The sequence below is a fragment of the Corticium candelabrum genome, chromosome 5 (genome assembly GCF_963422355.1).
Source record: "Corticium candelabrum chromosome 5, ooCorCand1.1, whole genome shotgun sequence".
NCBI lineage: Eukaryota > Metazoa > Porifera > Homoscleromorpha > Homosclerophorida > Plakinidae > Corticium > Corticium candelabrum.
In genome coordinates, this window is record NC_085089.1 from 7,320,565 (window position 1) to 7,340,405 (window position 19,841).

The window sequence follows — 19,841 nt, forward strand, 5'->3', positions numbered from 1 at the left end:
AGCAATGGCGGCGTCTCACCTCGTCTGGTTGGTTACCGTGATTGTGGTGCGTTTTTCGGTTCCGAGCGAGTCGGTGGTGTTGGCCAAAGCGCAGTTGAAAGAATGCGCCAACGACGGTACCGGAGACGAGCAGTGCACGTCGAGGGGCGTCATTGTAACGATAGCCATTCACAACGAACAGGTAGACGTAGGATTTTATGGCAGGTTAATACGCTATAGATATAACCGCTGCGTGTTAATTTTCCCTCAGAATAGAACAGAGAGGCTGTACGCTACAGTGAATGCCGTCAAAGACCCGGCAACGGGTCAACTGCTACAAGTTGCGAAACCGTTCCAAGTTATTCTCAGCAAGTCGAAAGTGCTCATCCACTACCCGGTCTTCAATTTGCGTAAGGTACCGGCGTATTTCGCGATTAACAGCGTTGGAACGAACACTAGACTGGCGTCAGTGCATGTGTACAGATGGTGAATAGCAAACCGTGGGAGAAACACATAAAGACTGGTAGCTGTGATGATGAGTGGAAGAGAAGCAAGGTAACTTGCGGATACCAAAGACTGAAGACTGGCGCGAGGATTATGTACTCTCAAGTATAAGATGTGTGCTCTAGTATGACTGCATGAGTCTTAATTTTTTTCTTTCAAACTGTTCATGCAGGGCTATTGCTGTCGTTGTTACTGGAAAGGAGTCTTCGGTCGTACTACCAAGCGTGGACACTACTTACGCAATCCCGACGTGGTGTGCGACTTCTGGACGAAACAAAAGTCAGCTTTCTGCATGCGCTTTGACCAACTCTGGTACACTAGATGACTCGACCAATGATGAGAAAAGTGTTGAGACAATGTCTTGCTTGTAGGTATGGCGTGTATGAAGTTCTCACGCCCTCACTTGTTTTTGACATCACAGTAGAGATACTGAAGAGGGGCAGAAATATGTGGCATGGTAAGACAGAGCATGCCACGTGGAATAAAGTCTCCACCTTTCAGATCAGTCCATCGGTTCCTGCATTGACCAGTCCAGATGGAAAAGTAATCTACACACCAGTGTATCATGCACATAGTCCAGGTACGTGCAAGCGCAATATTGCAGACTAATAAGTCTCTGCTAGGTTCGAGCCAAATGGATTGGAGACTTGGACATTCCTGAAAAACTCCACGATTTGTCTCAGAAGTTTCTACTCATTCCCAGTGATCAGACTTATGGGGAGGCGGATCACACGGATACCATTAATAATGTCACATATACGAGTAGTGCTCATTTTAAAGCTATGCAAGACGTGTGTGTCTCTTTAATTAACGATCAAGTCTTGATTGGTTCTAAGACTATTCCTCTTAGGCTGGGTCTAAAGAGTGGCTGTTTATTGACAAATCAATGTTTGACTTCACTGGCAGCAAGTGCAACAAGATCGGTGTCTCTTATGAGGCATTCAAATTTCAAGAAAACCGATGCTATGATAAGAAAGGAAGGCAAGATTTTGATGATTGAAAGGCATTTGTGCATTGTAATTTACATCTTGGTCCAGCTGTTTTCGAAATCAGCCGTATCACTTGTGGGCGGAGGACAAGGTCAGTTTTCTTGTTGTTCAAGTAATGAAAATGAATCAAATGAAAACGTTGTGCCAGCAACGTGTGGACAAGGATATTTCTCCCAGATATTTTCCTTCAGGTTTTGGTCCATTCTTGTCAGAAGAAGTGACAAATGAGAAACCTCTGCTGCAGTACTACCTTGACCGCACACACAACAGCATCGTCAATCTATGGCTAGATGCTGATGACGTCACATTTATCTACAACTGGTATGTCGTTTACAAATGACTGCTCGATGGCCACATCTTCAAATTAAGTAAAATGCGTTGTTACAAAAGGGCACCAGCAAAGATTGTGGAAGCTTATGTGGGTGACTTCGAAGCTCTTTCCAATGATGGTGAACTCAATGTGATGGTACAAAACACAGGGAAGGTTCAGTCAGACTACACTGTGAGGATACTCTAGACTGTTGATCCTGCTGAATACAATTGTTATTCGAATACGTTGTATATGCTCGTATTTTGCAGCTGTCGGTGGGAGCCTGCACTCGTGCAATCGGTGACATACCGGCACAGGTATTCAGTGTAGATGCTGGACAAACCACTACGAGAAAGTTTAATTTGTTCGCCTATGATTACGAGGGCACAAGCAGCTCATGTAAAGGTACACTCAAGCAGCTCCCACAAACTGTCATAGATGATTTGAGAGTGTGCAATTTCTGGGCATAACTAACGCACGCACGCGCGCGCGCGCACACACACACACACACACACACACACACACACACACACACACACACACACACACACACACACACACACACACACACACACACACACACACACACACACACATGCACACGCACGCACACACACGCGCAACACATGACACTTGTTTATGTCATCTATTTGTAGTCTACCTTCGAGGTGCCTCTACCGGGGAGCTCATGGACGTAAAGGCTGTACAGTTTGCCACCACAGGCACCTGTTTTGATTTTGGAGTATGTGGAAATGTGGTTAGTACAGAGGAGTAAAATTCATAAGACGAGAGACGCACACGATTTCTATTCTAGTGTGATGTCAACAGCACACTATCATGCAAGCAACCACCTCCTTCAAACGACGACGACAGTGGCTTTGATTTGATGGGTCTTCTAAAGAGGTTTCAAGTGTATATCTATGTTTTAGTCGCCTTCTTTATCACAATTTTGGCAATGAAAATATACGGGATTGTCAAGCGCAGGCGGCAAGCTAAAAAGGTTGAGCTGAGTGAGAAAGTAGACGAAGACGGAAATGTTCTGTCTGTTGAAAAGTAAGCATGCAGCTGTCACACATGCACACTCACAAACAACAACAACAACAGCAATGACAAGGCAGGCAGGCAGACAGAGACAGACAGACAGACAGACAGACAGACAGACAGACAGACAGACTGTTCATCATTTGCTGACTCTGGAAACCTTTTGTGTGACCAACTGGTCGAGCTTGAGGATCCACAGAGTGCGATGCTTTTACTTAGGCATTGCCATGTTCCTAGAATGACACACTTGGCAAGGTCAGTAGCACCAAAGTACCTCATCGAAGCAGCTTCACTGCATGATCATCTGACAAGAGAGTCATTTTCAAAAATACTGAACTGTGGTCCAATTCCAAACGACAGGTGGTTTCAAGCGACACTACCGATTAAAAATGGAGGTTTTGGGATGACATCCATTACAGAGATATGTCAAATAGCCTTTATATCTAGCTGGGCTAATGCACTGTCGACATTACCGATTCGATTCCCAGCTATGGAGAATCAAATTAATGAAATCATTTTTGGAGATGGTGCAGATGGTTCTATTAGATCCGAGTTACTTCGAGCAATTCCTCCTGGCAAGATTTTTACTGACTTGCTAGAGGACACTAAGAGACTACAACAAAAATTAACTCGTCAACACATGTCTTTTGCTACTGCCCACATGGTAGAAAACACTGCTTCGCCCAGAGATGCGGCTCGCCTTCGCTCTCTAGGTGGAAAAGGTGCTGGCTCCTGGCTTAACACGATTCCAGAATCAGCAAAATTCGCACTCTCACCTTACGAATTCCGTTTGGCGTGTTTGCTGAGATTGGGTCTATCTTTGCCGGCTGTCAGATGGATTGAGCAGTGTGATTGTGGAACTGCATTAGACGAAATGGGATACCACTTGCTGACTTGTAAGAAGGGTGGTGGGCCTGTTTGGTCACACGATTCGATAGTAAGTGAATGGGATGACTGTTTGCGGCAGCTGCAGATTCACCACAAAAAGGAACCGAGGGACAGATACAATGATAGCAACAACAGACCGGACATCGCTGTCTTTGATGTTGGCTCTGGTGCCAATGTGGAACTAGATGTAGCCCTTTCACATCCATGGGCATCGGACATTGTGAGTCAGGCTGCTGAGAAAGACGGGGCAGCAGCAGCAAGAAGAGAGGACAGGAAGACAAAAAAATACAGTGAGCTAAAGCTCGCTGGAATGTCTTCAATGAGATTTGTTCCCCTCGTCATGGAACACTTTGGTCGCTGGGGTGAAGAAGCCACAAAGTATCTACAGGAACTATCTCGCCGATCATGTGATGATGCTGGCAACAATAACTGCAATGAGTTTATGTGCTTTTGGCGAAAGCGGTTTTCAATAACACTACAGCGGTGCAATGCAAAGACAATAGCAAAAAAATTTCTATTCTTACCTTTAATAGTTGTAACACTGTAGATGACTTTGTCACACAATTTTACATACATTAGGTATAGATAGCAGTATAGTTGTAGTGGCCGCATAGAGCCTGCTTAAACTCACCTTCTCTTCATTAGCCTGTAGTAGTGTTCATGTTTGAAATATATGAGGATAGACAGACAGACAGACAGACAGACAGACAGACAGACATTGTTACAACACATTCCACTAGTGATTTATGATCATGACAGACAGACATACAGAGACAGACAGACAGACAGACAGACAGACAGACAGACAGACAGACAGACAGGCAGACAGACAGACATTGTTACAACACATTGCACTAGTGATTTATGATCATGACAGACAGACAGACAGACAGAGACAGACAGACAGACAGACAGACAGACAGACAGACAGACAGACACACACACACACACACACACACACACACACACACACACACACACACACACACACAGACAGACAGACAGACAGACAGACAGACAGACAGACATGATTGTAGTTTATAGCTCATTCTTAGTGAAGTGTATAGTGTGTAGATTATGGCCAAGGTACATTTGAACTTAAGTACTTACTAATTTGCTGAAATTTAATATAGTCTTGTGTTCGAAAATATATGATGACAGACAGACAGACAGACAGACAGACAGACAGACAGACAGACAGACATTGTTACAACACATGCAAGTGACGGATACATTAGTTAATGCCTACTGAAAACACAATGCCAAATCGTTTTGATTTATTAGCAAAAAACAAAAAAACAAAACGCGTCGCGTGCTGTTGGGTATCTTAGCCATCGCCTTTCTCCCTCTCCTACCCATAATGTGGTGCATTAAGCGATGGTCGGCTCGTCAAAAGGCTCGCCTTCTCGACGAACAGAAGAAGCTGCGCCGCGCACGAGCTACAGTCCTTGAAGAACTCGAGTTGTTCGAAGATCTTGCGGCGTCCGAAGACGAAGGACACCAAGGTGAAAGTGCAAGTACAGAAGAAAGTTACACAACAAACAGTGCCTCAGACGAAAGCACGACAAGCTGGTATGAAACCAGTAGTAGCAAATCAACGACAATGTCGTAATTAATGTCTAGATGCTAGTTCACATTTGGTCATAGTAAATGGTCTGACCTGCAATACGTTCAATATCCCATAGCTTTGTTTGGTCCTCCTGCTATTTGATGCAGCTTGTGCATTAGCCACTCGGACCGACGTTGCTGCTTTGCCGTTTCTCTGGCAATACTTCGCTTCAGTTGCCATATCCTATACATTCTTACTCCCGCCCACAGCAACGGCAGCAACGGCAAATAGATAAAGAAGCAAGCACCCAACGCAAACTTCATCTCAGTTTTCACTTCCTCTCTAGGAATATAAACGACAATGTCGCACACCGACACCGATGACTGACGGAGTCAATGACATATACTTCTCTAGCTTTTTGCCGCCTTTCTGTTTCTTGTCGTTTTGTTTTTTCTTGTTTCCTGAAATAATGTCTAGTACTATGCTGTCGATATCGGTGTGCTGAAAGTAGGTCCTTTCAATACACATCTTCAACATTCCCATGAGTAAGAGAGTGCCGATTACGAACACTCCCATACCCCACACTGTCGAGGTGAACCTGTCGATGAAGTCGAGGATTCTTTCCAGTGTGCAGTAGATGGCAATATCGCAGGTTTTGTCCGACGAGGTCGCGTTAAATTTTGGCGTCTCGATCACCACTTCGCATGATACGTCGCACTTGCACGGACAATGTCCGGCACAGAAACAAGCCATGAACGTTGTAAACTTGACGACGACGCTGTCTTGTTTCTTGCCCGTCTTATCTTGCAGTGATACTAAACATACAACCAGTGACTGTTAACATTGAGTAACACAGACCCGAAACTAAATTATGTTAAACTTACTGTAGGAAAAACACTACATGCATGATTCTAGACAATATATAGCTCCATTTGCGATATATATCTAGGTGATATGCTCATTCTCTAGACTGCATGTTATTTCGTAAACTGTAATTTGCTCCAAAAATTACGGTTTTAGGAGAGTACCCGCTTCTCAACGTGTGTAATATAGTGGTATACATGCATACTGAATATAAAGTATATAGTGCCACGAAAGTTGTTTTATTTTGACCATAGGATATTTGATGCTCTTGTTGCATCCGGATTGATAACCTGTCGGGCTCTATTGTGAATGTGAGCGCATGAGAGTCCGGCTTGTTAGATTAACTGTCGTTCCGTTTCAACTTCCCGGACAACCATGCAGGTCATACTAACTGGACGTCTGCGGTTAGTAAGCCGGGCAGTTCTGTGCAATTGCGGAAATATAACAGGGCTCAGTACAGTATAACGCTGATTAATTAAAAAACAGGGCCGCCGATTTCATATAAGCCGGGCGACGGGCGATTTTAGCCCCTGCGGCAGGTGGTTTTAGCCCGGGCGGCGGGCGGTCTTATACCCTATTCACACGAGCTCTCCTAGAGCTGCCAACTCTCCCGCATTTGCGACCCTTCTCCCGCCTACTCGCATTTGGCATCAAATCTCCCGCATTCTGACCATTGGTGGGCGTGCCTGTTTTGTGTAACCATACAAATGTACACTTAATTAATGAATTAATGAATACATACTTGATATCATTGTCTATGTGCCAGCTCCTCTTTCCAACCGGCTCTTTCATACATACTTAGTCACAATCAGAGTCTCTAGGTCCAACATTGACCTAGGAGTCAGGCAAAACTGCCCGGAAGTGGAAAGGGGAGGGGCTGGGTGTACCAAGGAGTAACATCAGTTGTCTACTGCTGGAAAAGCGAGCGAAGAAGGCCACAAAACAATAAAATCTAGAACATCCCAACTATAGCAGCGAGAATGTGTATATCTCGTTCTTATATTTAGTCTAGGCTTATATTTATTTATAGGCAGTATAGTACCTACAAGTTCTGTGTTTTACATTTGTTGCACTTCGCTTATCTAAGTGTACTGTTTATATATTATTTAACACTTACTACGATTTAATTTATTGATATTAAAGCTATTGTAGGCGTGTCAAAAATTGTTAGACTCCCGCATTCTCCCGCATTTTTTCCTGCAAACTCACGCATTTTGATTCTGCTAGGTTGGCAGGTCTGCTCTCCTAACCGGGCCAGCGCTGAATGAAATCGTCGTGTGAATGCGGGCCGAGCCGTGCTGGCCTGGCCCAACTCAACTTGCCGTGCCAGCACGGGTTGGCCCGGGTCAGCGCGGCTTCAAATCGTCGTGTGAATGCGGGCCAAGCCAGGCTGACGGCCACGCATGCTCACTAGATACGAAATGGCGTGGTCAGAGCAGGAAACCTTGTACCTCATTGAATTGTGGGGTAAGGACAGCATCCAGGTTCAAATTAGACTGCTCTATCGTCAGCGAAAAGTAAGAGCGATCAACTTGCTCCATAGTCATAGTAGCGCGAGTGCCTCGACAAACAGCATAGCTAGCGTGCGCACCAAGGAACACGCCTACTATAGCGGCTGGCTCGCTACTGTACACGTCGTGTGAACAAGAGCTGGCTCGCTTTACTAGCTCAGCTCGGCTCGGCTCAGTTTGCAACTGTGCTCGTGTGAATGGGGTATTAGAGGCCAGGCGGCGGGTGGTTTTAGCCCTGCGGGGCGGGCGATTCTAACCCAGGCGGCGGGCTATTTTAGCCCAGGCGGCGGGCGGTTTTAGCCCAGGCGGCGGGCGGTTTTAGCCCAGGCGGCGGGCTATTTTAGCCCAGGCGGCGGGCGGTTTTATCCCAGGCGGCGGGCGGTTTTAGCCCAGGCGGCGGGCGATTTTAGCCCAGGCGACTTGTTTTAGTATGCCAGGCGTTGGGTTCTAGGAAACTGGCTCATACTCACTTGGATAGATATTTTTCGCGCTTCACTAGAGTGCGCTTGCAGTTGTGTCTATAGGCTCAAAATCTATCATTCTAGGCAAAAACTACAGGAAGTTGACTTGGGAAAGAAGCCGACTTGGCGCACGGAGAGGCTATCGTTCCATCTATACCTGTGCAGGAGTTGTTTGTGGCTAGAGAGATGTGATGCCATACGTTAAACACATATTGTAGGACTTGATTAGCTTCGATTGTTCTTGTCTGAGCCGGGACATCAGCAATACCCGGTGAGCATTGGTCGACTGCAACCTATCAGACAGACAACCAAATCACAAACCTTTCAAACACGAGCAACCTCATGTAGTCCGTATACCGGAAAATCCGACGCAACCTGACCAGTGTTGTGAACATTCACCATCAGTTTGCCATCCTTTGATAAGGCAGCAAAGTCTTCCACATATGCTTCAACAATCTTTCCCGTGGCACTAGGACATAGGCACATCATTCCATACTATCACGTTTCCTGTTGTTTTTCTTACACATTGTAAACAAAATGGATGTCATCCGCTGAAATGTCCATCACTATGACACTCTGGTGTATGGCTGGTGACTCCAGAGAAAGACTTACTAGTGATCCGGGATCACGCAAGAAGTTCTCGTCATATCGTCGACTGTAGGTGCCAAAATTCTCAACAAAATACTTTCCAGTTCGACGCGCATTACGCAACAGCTGTAACAACCAAGTCAGGTGGGAATACTAGACAATATCTTAAATTTTTACAGACGTTGTCGTGAGTCCACAATGACTCAAGAGTTATTTCATTGCAGCTGAAAACAATTTTAACAACAACAATCTGTTGAATTTGTATATGAACGTTTATGACTTCACCTGTTCATTTTACGACGACATTTTCCAGGCTGCTTTGCAAATCCTTCGTAGTACATGCCGACACGATTGCAAGTCAATCCAGAAAAATCGACCAGATGCTTTTCAACAAGCATCCAGTCATGCATTCCATTCTATACAGACAGTATACAGACAATGGTATCCTGTCAACTTGATAATGTATCTCATAGCCTCACCCTGACTAGTTGATGTTTACGAAACTGGGTCGGATTTAAATGGAGTTTGTTGCTGCCATTTAACCGACTGCCATATGGATCATACAACGATGGCACAAATAGATATCTATAGGTCAGATCTGTAAATTGTTGTGATGGTAAAAGATCACCCAAATACTGGCCGATTACCTAAACACAAGTTGAACCACCACAAACACTAGACATCGATGCTATTTGCTGTAGTAGTGATGAAAGCTTACTCTAGGATCTGTTGTGTCACCATGAGGGAATGAAGGAGAGAGAATAATTTGTTTTGGACGAGACCACGTGTGCTTGTAAACTCTGAGAGTAGGATCAAACTTGATGCCTTCATAGGAAAGTATTTTTAATGTTATGTTAAAGTCCAAAATTGGTGGCAAGAGTCGGAATCCATTGTACCTAACAACAAACACAAACACATAATGTGCATTTTCAAACAGCTGTTGTGTGTGTGAGTGTGTGTGTGTGTGTGTGTGTGTGTGTGTGTGTGTGTGTGTGTGTGTGTGTGTGTGTGGTGTGTGTGGTGTGTGTGTGTGTGTGTGTGTGTGTGTGTGTGTGTGTGTGTGTGTGTGTGTGGTGTGTGTGTGTGTGTGTGTGTGTGTGTGTGTGTGTGTGTGTGTGTGTGTGTGTGTGTGTGTGTGTGTGTGTGTGTGTGTGTGTGTGTGTGTGTGTGTGTGTGTGTACCATCAATATACCACACAGTGACAAAAGCCGTTCTATTCTATCATTAATTGAGAGTGCTCAAAATGCAAATATTTGTTATGTGTGTAAGTAACACAAAAATAAATAAATTGGATAAGGTTAAAAATCAGACTTATTAGTGCAATTTTGCAGTTGCTTGAATTCTCACAAGTTCACAATCGTTCTATGCCTAGCAGAACCAGTTTACTAATACACAAGTTACAGCTGCAAAGAAAGTCTGTGTCTGAATCGTATTATACACACAGCATACCAAAGCTGTCCAAATCTCAAGCAGTGTGATGTCGTCCGAGAGTCAAACCAACTGCAAGTACCCTTGCGACCTCTCATGTACCAGTCCTTCGCCCCACTCGACATATCATTCGTACACACACAACAGTATCCCTACACAAGCAAACTGTACTTCAGCACTTACACAAGCTAAAGTTTCAGTACTAACAAAAAGTGATTAGAGATATTTGATACGTACCTGACTGGCCCATATCTTTTCGCCATCTTTGTCGTATGCAAACTTACATGATGGACTACCAGAATTCCAGTTGTCATCACATTCGTTGACTCGAAAGCCACCCTTCCATCCAATCTTTCTCGACTCCTCATAATATTTGCTTGGCACACTCTATAGCCGTGAAACCACAATCAATTATTACTACAAACTTTGTGACTCTATACTAATAATTAAGTATTAAAGTTGCCAACAAAGCCTTGCATTGTGTTATCTAGATGCTGACTAATGTAAATATTTTATGTAACTACAGAGAATCAAATTTGTTTCAAAATTTCATTTTTCATTAAATCAGATATTCGTGCAGACCTGGATCCACGAATATTCAAAAGAGGGGGTTGATCTGCTAGCAGTCATAAAGCATTAACTAATTTATCGTAAAGATTAACTAATTTTATCTCTTCTAATGAAATTATTATTGCATTTAACTATACTAATCTGCTAGGCTGACTATAGTATGCATGTATGTGAAATAATGCAATCACCTGTAGCAAAATTACAAATCAGGAGCGCTGATTGACTGATTGAGCCGATAAGTACGGAAATGGCCACTGTACTTTTAGTGTCCATAGTCTAGAATGTTCAATGAGGTAGCAAAAGCAGAACGTTATTGCAATCTGACCAGATCATGTGCGCAACGGCAGCATGCAGCCACCACATACAAATTTTCCTCTTACTATACGTCTGGGTCCAAGACTACACATACTCTTCCTTTTATCAGTGGTGAACCACGCCTATTGGAAAAGAGGGGGTGTTACCCCTTGTAACCCCCTTAAATCCCCATCTGGATCTGGGCCTGCATGCATGCAGCTACTAGAGTATATTATATAAATAGAACATGGAGCAGTATCCCAACAAGTTGTTACTGTTTTTCAATTAAGAAATTGGTCTAACAATACATGCAGCTGCAATTAATGTACACATATTAGATAATGCATCACACACACACACACACACACACACACACACACACACACACACACACACACACACACACACACACACACACACGGCACGTGCGAATCAATTGATTAGCATTAAGACAAGTAAGCAGCACAATTTTTGAACTGTAACTGTTAGCAATAGTACATCACACCCTCGATAACTAAAACTGATTGCAGTTGCTATATAGATAGTGTCTCATAATAATACCTTTTCATACACTAGTGGATATGATATATCAACAGGTGTTTTCTCCAGAAAGATACGGAATGGCTTCTTGAGTGGTTTTGCAATTTCCTTTTCATCTAAGACAGACTTCACATCAGCATGTAGTGCCTCTGTATTGCCCTGTTCGTACGACAGCAAAATTGATAATAAGTCAATGTATGTTTCATTTTTTAATTTAATAATTAAAATTAATTAAATAAAGCTTTAACAGTACCTGTCCAGATCTGACTGTGACTGTGACAACAAGCTTCTGTTGGCATGAACTGCCATCTCCATTGACAGGATCGGAATTGTCACCAACGTCACGACATTTCATAATCTTGCTCTTCCCTAAGAATGTTCCATGTGTAAAAGCAAGCAAAACAAGAGTAAAAATCAACACTTGGCATATCATTCTGGCAATCTCACGATAGATGATTTAAATAGCAACCACAATGGCTATTTATGACGTCACAAATTTATTGCAGTTTGTTGTCCAATGCATACGACGACGTTTTCCTAATACAATAAATTCATGGTTACTAGATTTAATTTTACGTTCTTTGAATCATCAATCTGTTTCTTCTAGATATCTAGTGGCATAGTCTACTTTCTAGCTGCACTGAGTCTTTACAGTTGTAAACGTACAGTACAAATACCTGCAAAACATGTATGTTATCGTTCACATTGTCTCACGTAGTCACTACTCTAGTCAGACCATTTCCCTCCTCTTCTTCCTCTGCTATTTCCGGTCAAAATAAAGAACTTATCCGGGATATGTAGAGCAAGAACATGGCTCCTCCTGTAATAGGTGAACAGCAGCGTCAGGGGAAGCAGAGCAGTGAAGGGTATGTTGGATTATGAGCATTCTGTTTGATTGGTTTCAATGCTGACTTGCAAAGGAGTCGCTCACGAGGTCAAGGACACCATCGCACACCATCAAAAGGAAGCAGCAGGTAGAATTTCCTTTAATAAATTAGAAATTCGAACACTAAATGAGCACAAAATGACAGGTCGGACTTGGTATGTCGCATCAAATATAACAACACGCTACCGGACATCCCATTTGATCCCAAATTTCTGTCCTATCCATTTGAGACAAACAGGTAGCTACATGTACAGTAGTCTGCGAGAAATTCGAGCAGACATACAATGTATATGATGGAGTCCAATTGTCCAGATTTGTGCAATACAATGCTACTTCTCTGGAAAGAAATTTCCAACACGAACTGTTGACTGAGACTGATCTTGGCCTTCCTATCGATCTCATCGATCCTGACATATACAGGAGGGTCCAAAGTAAGGGTTAACACGAGGCGTCGAATCAATTGACTTTACATGCAAATAAAGTTAATATATTCTGCCCTAGATTCTTCCGATGGTCTAGATGAGGCGGATGCTCATCTTGTGGAAGATGAAGTCGTGCCTCAGCCTGAGAAAAAGCGATCGCGTCAACATGCAAAAAACGTTTCTTGGCTTCGCAAAACAGAGTACATATCCACCGAGTACAATCGCTTCCAGACAAGCAGCGAGAACTTAGAGACTAAGTGAGCTATGCTACCTGTGTACGAGCCACTGACATAACGATTGCTTTGAATAATGCATTAGGGTTGGCTACAATGTAAAGAAATTGTTTCAAGAAAAAGACGTTTACAAGGACAGAGAGAGCCAGATGGAAGCGATCGAAGCAACATTTGAAGCTGCCAAAAAGCCGGTCAGTGATTTTAGGATTCAAATTTCATTATTTGTGTTTGTCGTAGTCTAAGACCTGCCACATTTCAGGTCTTGAAGCATCACAGCAAACCGGGCGTGACTGCAAAGGAAGTCTTGCCTCTCTTTCCAGACTTCGATGTGTGTACAGCAATCTCTCATTCATCCATTTTGATTTATTGTTTTGATACTTAGATGTGGAAATTTCCTTTTGCTCAAGTCATATTCGACACGGATCCTGCTGTCATCGATCGAGGAGAAAGAGACCAAGGAGACGAAATGTCACAAGCGATGATAAGGTCGAAATTTGGTTACAGTAGGTACTATATAGTATACTATATCAGTGTTCTTTGTTGTCTACAGAGGAATGGTGGATGACGAGGGCGAGCAATTTGTTGGCTACTTTCAACCGACCACTGAGACAAAGAAAAAGAGAAAGAGAGATGCCGAAGAGGGCCTCGAATATACACCATCAGAAGAGTAAGTCGGAAACATCAGACAGATGTTGTTGCTCTATCGGTCAATCAGTTTAATATTTTGCAACCAGATACGAATATAAAATGGTTAGAGAGTACAACTGGACAGTAAAGAACAAACTGTCCAAGGGATATGAAGTATGATCCATTAAATTCAAATCGTAATTTGTAATTTTCATAAAACATGGTTTTGTGTATAATTATTAGGAAAATTACTTTTTCATTCTTCGAGATGGTGAGGGAGTGTTCTATGATGAGCTTGAGACAAGGTTAGTAGTCCGTACATGTGTGAGTTGCCACGTTTATGTTACAATGTCGTTAAATTATTAAGAGTTCGATTGAGCAAGCGCCGTGCCAAGAAAGGAACTACAGGAAATAGGTCAACGTTCCTAGCTGTGAAACACAGAGAGATGGAACCAGATGAACTTGCAAATCAGGTTGGCTCTTGTAAATAAAGTGAAAGTTAATTGTGACGTCGTGGTCAGCCTAGTTGTATACTTTTTGGATACGCAGGCAGCAAACAGGCTTGCAATTAGATTTTTGTAAATTGTGCATGTACGTTTGATGTTGAGAAAATGTACTGTCAGAGAGAGACAGGACAGATGCGTTTAGACTTTTAAATTTGTGATTTAGCTGGTAGTTCTGATTTATGAGAATATATTTCATGGACAGACAAACAAGTGATGGACAAACTGATAGACAAACAGAGGGACATATGCTTGGCTCAACTAATGGCTGGCAGACAGAATGCATGTCTATGGTGTTGTATGCATGAGTTCATGTCAGGCTGGTTGGCAAACGAGCATGCCAAATGACAACCATGACAACTAGTGAGGTAAAACACGCACTTGGAACTAGAGTCTATAACAACACTGTGTTGTAGGAGCTACGACTGGCACAGCTTGAACCTCCTGTAGTAGAGGAAGAGAAACAGGAGGAAAGTGTCGAGGAGGAGGAAGAACACGAGTTTGCGATCGCCGCTCAGCAGAAGGCCGACATTGCCGATGTGTTCGGAAGCAGTGACGATGAAGACGAAGACGAAGACCAGGACGGTGACACGAAACTGAGCAAAACAGCCGTAAACGTTTCAGACATATTCGGTGACGATAGTTCAGACGAATCTTAATTCATACATCAACTGTAAATCAACAAAATAAACTCTATCTCTTGCTAGTCTTAGAGCTTAGATCTGATCAGTCCCTCTTGTACGACAGTCACAGCCAGAGTACCATCACGCTTGTACAGCCTATCACACTCCATATAGAACAAAGATGTAACAGGAAATTCACTGTGGACACTGACCTTCCCGTTATTAGAGCTCGATTGTTCACAGCTTTTGGGCTGTATGTATCGTACAGTAACCACTCGTCTGCTCGTACAGGGCAATGGAACCACAATGTATGGTCTAGGGATGTCATCATGCCAAGTTGGAATTGAGTGTGCGGAATGACGGCAGTTGGCAAAATCCAAGCATCGGACATAAACGCTAGCAAACACAAATGATGGGAGATGTGGCTAGAAGGAATAGGGTCGCGCAACTTCAACCACATCAACATCCTATAAAGCAACATAGATACACAGCTGTGGGCGCAATGTCCCTCGTTGTAATGCACCTTGCTTCTTTCACTCCTGTGTCGTGCACAGGGCATTTCTTTGTAACAAACGGAGAGGCATACAACGCTTCCGAAGCTGTCATCTTAATTTCATCGATAGCTGCTTCGGTTGCTTCTGGTAGAACTTCGTTCAAGCAAACTTCTGTCGAGTCCAACGACTCTGGTGGGGGAACGGCCGGCATTGGATGTTGATGTTCGAATGATGATGGCTCGTGAATATGAAACGAAGCCATCACAATGGCTATTGGTCTGCCACGCTGCGATGCCAGAACAGAACGAGTTGCAAAGCTCTGTCCATCTCGTAGACGGAGCACTCTGTATATCACAGGAATAGACAGATCTCCCGGCCTCACAAAATACGTGTGAACAGAATTGGCAAGCAGTGTGGTAGCAACGGTTCGGGTTGCTGCCTCCAAAGCCTGGCCGACAAGTCGACCACCATAAATTCTCGTAACCTTGATACTACCTGGAGGTACCACGTGATGGCCACGATATAAGTCTTTGTCGAGTTCTATACAATGAAACAAAGGCAACTTGGGTAGCTCTTCCGCCTCAATTGATTAGTAGATTTCTGTGTACATGCACATGACGTGCATAAGATATTTAATAATAATAAAAAAATAATACAGTTTGCGCACCTTAATTAATATATTAATATAATTAATTAATCAGTTTGACTTGGAACTCCACGTCCAAAATGCAAAATAAGTGAACTATCACAAATTAAAACTCCATGGTTCACAGAACTGTTACAACAGTCAACCTCCTTCTACACATCATTACATACATCAACAAAATGGGAGAAGAAAGTGATCGTCTAAACAATCACATATCACTTTCTTCTCCCATTTTGTTGACTATCTTCTCATGCGGCGGTTTCAACGCTCTCACAGCAAGAACAACGAAATCGAAGAACATTCTATGAGCTGCGCGATTTGCTTACCTTCTATTCTCAACACAGTATCCGCTAACAAGTGCTCGTCATGGGCGGCGGCGACACGTTCCATGTTGTGCTACTGCGCATGAGCGTTGGTATGAACAAGCGGGTAAACAGCAGTCGGAAGACGCAGGTAATCACGTAATTCACAGTTGTCATAAATACTGGGCGCTCCAAATACTGTATTGGCGTTTTTCTATCCAGAAGCGTACACATCTAGGTCTCTCTCTATAGCTAGACGTAAACTCAAAGAAAGCTAGGATACAATGAAGAAACTGGTTGGCTTGAGAGATGCGTTGGAGGACAATTTCGATGCTCTACAAAAACCGCCTCGACTTTTCGTGAAATTGTTGAGTTTTGATAGACAGACAGAAATCATGACTGAAGTCAAGGTTACTTCTAACAACTAATAACAATACTATAGATTATTACACTATTGGTTACTGTTATGTTATTTTTGTATAGCATAATTCAATTGTTGCTAAGTATTTTGCTGATCAGTCGAGGACTAGTAGTCCAAACTTGAGTGAAATTCTGGACGAGTTGTCTAGTAAGGCTGAATCAGAGAATGGCGACTCTGGCGACAGTCAAAGAAGCATGTCTGATAGTTCACAATGTGGATATTCCAGCAGCAACATGGGACAACTGTCGGATGATAGCTATTCGTCAAGACTTTCATGTGTTAAAGAAAGATTGGTTCCCTCTGGTTGTAATCCTGATTATCCTACTAGTTTACATAGTCAACATTCTTATTCTTATGAAAACAATGCATATGGACAAAGTCAAGAGAACTATAGTCATCTTCATAATGGTGGCATTGAGTCAGATTTATATGAAATGAGTTATTCAAATGTTGCTGCTGCTGCTCCTGCATCTGGGTATAGCTATTACCATCATCAGCATGGAATGTCATATCCTTCATTGATGGGATATGCTCAGTATTATCCAATGTGGCTCGTACCTCCTCATGCTGCAAATGGTTCGGTTCATCATCTTTCGTCTGGTTGGCCAACACCTGAAGCTAGTTTTCACAATGATAGTCTTAGTCAAGATCAACACACTGCAGTTGCAATGCCCCAAGATGAAGAAGAAATTGAAAACCAGCTTACAGTTCATGCTGCTCAAAAGCAGCCACCTCAGACTGAAACAGAAATGAACACCATTGCTCCCTCAGATGGTTCATACAATACATTCTCTAGAGAACAGTTTCATGCTATTCCACAGCACCAATACGAAATTGTGGTTCTAGCAAATTCAGGTAGGAACAATGACTCAAGCTCTCTTCCTTTGGAAGAGCTCATACCTTCTGAAGACAAAGAGAGTGATGAAGATGCCATAGTGACTAGAGACTTTGCAGGATCTCTTCAACAGCGATCTTGGAATCGTGTTCCAGCTACCAGATCACGACTGCTAAGTGGAGGAAGTGGTAGTCAGTTAGACATAATTGAAGAGAATATTAGTGGGGAACAAAAAGATGATTCACAGACTGAAGAGACTCTAAGTGGAGCTGAACAGGATGGTGATTCAGAGTTGACGCTCACTGTTTCATCAGATGCTTCTGATATTGAACAATATCAGAATGGAATTATGGATAAGGTTGAGATACCTGAATCATCTCTTAGTGGAGGTGGCTATTTACTTGATAGTCATGGCATGTCAGAAAGTTCATCTGCAACAACTAGTGCTCAGTTGACTCAAAGAGCTTCTCTTTCGAGTTCAAGCAGAACTTGTCTGTTAGCTGTAAATGATGAGCACAATATACAGGCTACTCATATGGGCCCTATATCTCATCAGTCAGTAGAAAAGGTTGTGCGACTAGAAGAAAATGCTGCAGGCTGTCTGACTGTAATGCAAAGTCAAGTTGTCAATGACACTGCACTAACGAATTCTCAACCAGAAATACACAAATCAACTGATGTGAATGTCTTCTCAAAGGTTATCTTCTCTGTTGCTTGACAATTAGGTGGTTGTAGTAGTAAATTGGACTTTTGCCTTTTGGCAGTTACATGAAAGGGAGCAGTGTTTGCTATGTGACAAAGCTGAAATAGAACAGAAGCTTGAAAAGATGTTTGTAAATGCTGAAGAGTCAAAAGCCAAGTTATGGAAAGAAGTATAATACTGTTAATATATAGTTCTGGTTTTTAGAACTGAACATTGGATGTCTTTGTTTAGCTGGAAGATTTCAAAGCTGCAACACAAGCAGAACAAGATGCACTTACGCAGACAATGGCTGACCTAGAAAATGAACACAAACAATTAACGTATATGTTGTTTTAGAGGAATACTTATATAACTCAAGAATTCATGAGTGCATGACCTTTGTTTTAGAAGACAGCTACAAGAGGACACTGCAGCATGGGAGGAGAAACTACAAAACTTGAACACAAGCCATTATGATGAAATCTTGGTTTGTGAATTGTTGTTGGTAGAACAATTGTGTCTGATTGAAACATCTTTTAGCTGGAGCTTAATCAAGAAGATGAGCGTCTCAAGTCTGAAGTTGAAGATTTGACACAAAGACGGAAAGAGGTTGTGTGAACATAATAAAATATGATACTTTGTGATTAATATCTATTTGGTCTAAGATTGATGATCTTCGTTCATCTATTCAAACCAGAGAAGAAGCTTTGCTTTCTCTTCCACTACAAGTTGCCCAGATGGAGGCTGTAAGTGGCTAGACCTTGTGCATAATAAGGGAATTTCTGATTTTTGTTTTACTTCAGGTAGTAGACAAGCTTGCGAAAGCTTTTCCTAAGAAACGTTCAGAAACCGAGAAAGAAATATCAAGACAAAAGGCTCTGATCGCTCGAAGGTTAGAGGGTGAAGACTGTACCTTTGAGATCACCACTTATTGATGGTTTGATACAAACTGCAGGGAACTGAAACCAAGTCATAAGTTGTTGAGGTTGCAAGAAGATATAATGAGAATAAAGCAGGAGCTTGAAGAAGTAAATTGTGATTGTAATGAAAAACGTCAGATTTTTACACGCCTTCAGTCTGATGTAAGAAGATTGTTGTTGATGAGTATAGTCTGTTCTCAGTCGTTGTTTGATGTATTGACAGGCTGATGAATTGAAGAAGGAAAATGAACGGCTGGAAGGACAAGTGCGTTCACTTCTTTCACAATTGCCAGTCGTTTTAAGTCAATTGGAACAGTATGAAAAACGATATAACAAGAAACACGGAGAAAACAACAGCCGTTATATCATACATCGGCTTGTCAAACACCATCCTTCTGTTACACCAACTCTTGCATCGGGCAGCCTTGTGTTTGATGTAACTCAACTTGACCAATCATTTAATCATACTGTGCCACATTCAAACATGGCTAAGCCAAGGAGAATGTCGTCTTTTCTCTCGTGATCAATAATCATAATAGGCAAAACGTATTTTATAATATTTTCACTATTAAATGATGGATTTTGGATCAAAACTACATTTCTACGCAATTTTAGCATATTTGTATTCTCTGAAATTAGTCTACATATTGCTTATTCAGCAAATCCAACATTTAAACATGGATTGGTTAATTGAGTTGTTTATTGAAGTAATTAAATTAATAGAGTAGACT

General features: G+C 42.4%; 6 protein-coding genes across 11 annotated transcripts; 4 read left to right on the forward strand and 2 right to left on the reverse strand.

Moving 5' to 3' along the window:
• Nucleotides 1-4: 4 nt before the first annotated feature.
• LOC134179665 (hapless 2-like) lies at nt 5-1,787 on the forward strand. Its single transcript, XM_062646601.1, has 8 exons — nt 5-181; nt 251-394; nt 463-588; nt 656-795; nt 855-1,026; nt 1,107-1,274; nt 1,334-1,563; nt 1,621-1,787. The coding sequence occupies exons 1-7, from the start codon at nt 5-7 to the stop codon at nt 1,481-1,483; spliced, it is 1,077 nt and encodes a 358-aa protein (XP_062502585.1). The 3' UTR covers nt 1,484-1,563; nt 1,621-1,787.
• A 1,180-nt stretch (nt 1,788-2,967) lies between these two features.
• Nucleotides 2,968-4,485, forward strand: LOC134180186 (uncharacterized). The gene has a single exon (XM_062647282.1). The coding sequence runs from the start codon at nt 3,029-3,031 to the stop codon at nt 4,256-4,258; it is 1,230 nt and encodes a 409-aa protein (XP_062503266.1). The 5' UTR covers nt 2,968-3,028; the 3' UTR covers nt 4,259-4,485.
• Nucleotides 4,486-5,089: 604 nt separating this feature from the next.
• On the reverse strand, nt 5,090-16,334 carry LOC134180594 (hapless 2-like). Of its 6 annotated transcripts, none has more exons than XM_062647780.1 (15): nt 12,194-12,286; nt 11,964-12,053; nt 11,770-11,885; nt 11,538-11,632; nt 10,350-10,499; nt 10,134-10,264; nt 9,403-9,580; nt 9,164-9,331; nt 8,970-9,100; nt 8,866-8,908; nt 8,620-8,810; nt 8,454-8,565; nt 8,254-8,389; nt 5,667-6,075; nt 5,090-5,602 (listed from the first exon to the last, which is right to left on the reverse strand). In XM_062647780.1, exons 3-15 carry the CDS (start codon nt 11,813-11,815, stop codon nt 5,383-5,385), a joined length of 2,010 nt encoding a protein of 669 aa, XP_062503764.1. In that variant the 5' UTR covers nt 11,816-11,885; nt 11,964-12,053; nt 12,194-12,286; the 3' UTR covers nt 5,090-5,382. The 6 variants fall into 6 exon arrangements, with proteins under 6 accessions (XP_062503764.1, XP_062503762.1, XP_062503763.1 ...); XM_062647778.1 differs by having other exon boundaries at nt 11,538-11,675; XM_062647779.1 differs by lacking the exon at nt 12,194-12,286 and adding an exon at nt 12,145-12,158 and having other exon boundaries at nt 11,538-11,675.
• On the forward strand, nt 12,282-15,015 carry LOC134180595 (RNA polymerase II-associated factor 1 homolog). Its single transcript, XM_062647782.1, has 13 exons — nt 12,282-12,382; nt 12,437-12,490; nt 12,548-12,640; nt 12,715-12,833; nt 12,904-13,081; nt 13,143-13,248; nt 13,317-13,385; nt 13,440-13,543; nt 13,608-13,724; nt 13,792-13,858; nt 13,928-13,989; nt 14,052-14,157; nt 14,604-15,015. Exons 1-13 carry the CDS (start codon nt 12,327-12,329, stop codon nt 14,844-14,846), a joined length of 1,374 nt encoding a protein of 457 aa, XP_062503766.1. The 5' UTR covers nt 12,282-12,326; the 3' UTR covers nt 14,847-15,015.
• On the reverse strand, nt 14,897-16,340 carry LOC134179666 (acyl-coenzyme A thioesterase 8-like). Its single transcript, XM_062646602.1, has 4 exons — nt 16,277-16,340; nt 15,334-15,844; nt 15,023-15,277; nt 14,897-14,966 (listed from the first exon to the last, which is right to left on the reverse strand). The coding sequence occupies exons 1-4, from the start codon at nt 16,338-16,340 to the stop codon at nt 14,897-14,899; spliced, it is 900 nt and encodes a 299-aa protein (XP_062502586.1).
• A 5-nt stretch (nt 16,341-16,345) lies between these two features.
• On the forward strand, nt 16,346-19,835 carry LOC134180593 (interaptin-like). Its single transcript, XM_062647774.1, has 11 exons — nt 16,346-16,403; nt 16,475-16,662; nt 16,736-18,205; nt 18,273-18,380; nt 18,443-18,531; nt 18,599-18,677; nt 18,731-18,799; nt 18,856-18,936; nt 18,994-19,082; nt 19,146-19,272; nt 19,334-19,835. Exons 2-11 carry the CDS (start codon nt 16,537-16,539, stop codon nt 19,631-19,633), a joined length of 2,538 nt encoding a protein of 845 aa, XP_062503758.1. The 5' UTR covers nt 16,346-16,403; nt 16,475-16,536; the 3' UTR covers nt 19,634-19,835.
• Nucleotides 19,836-19,841: the final 6 nt, after the last annotated feature.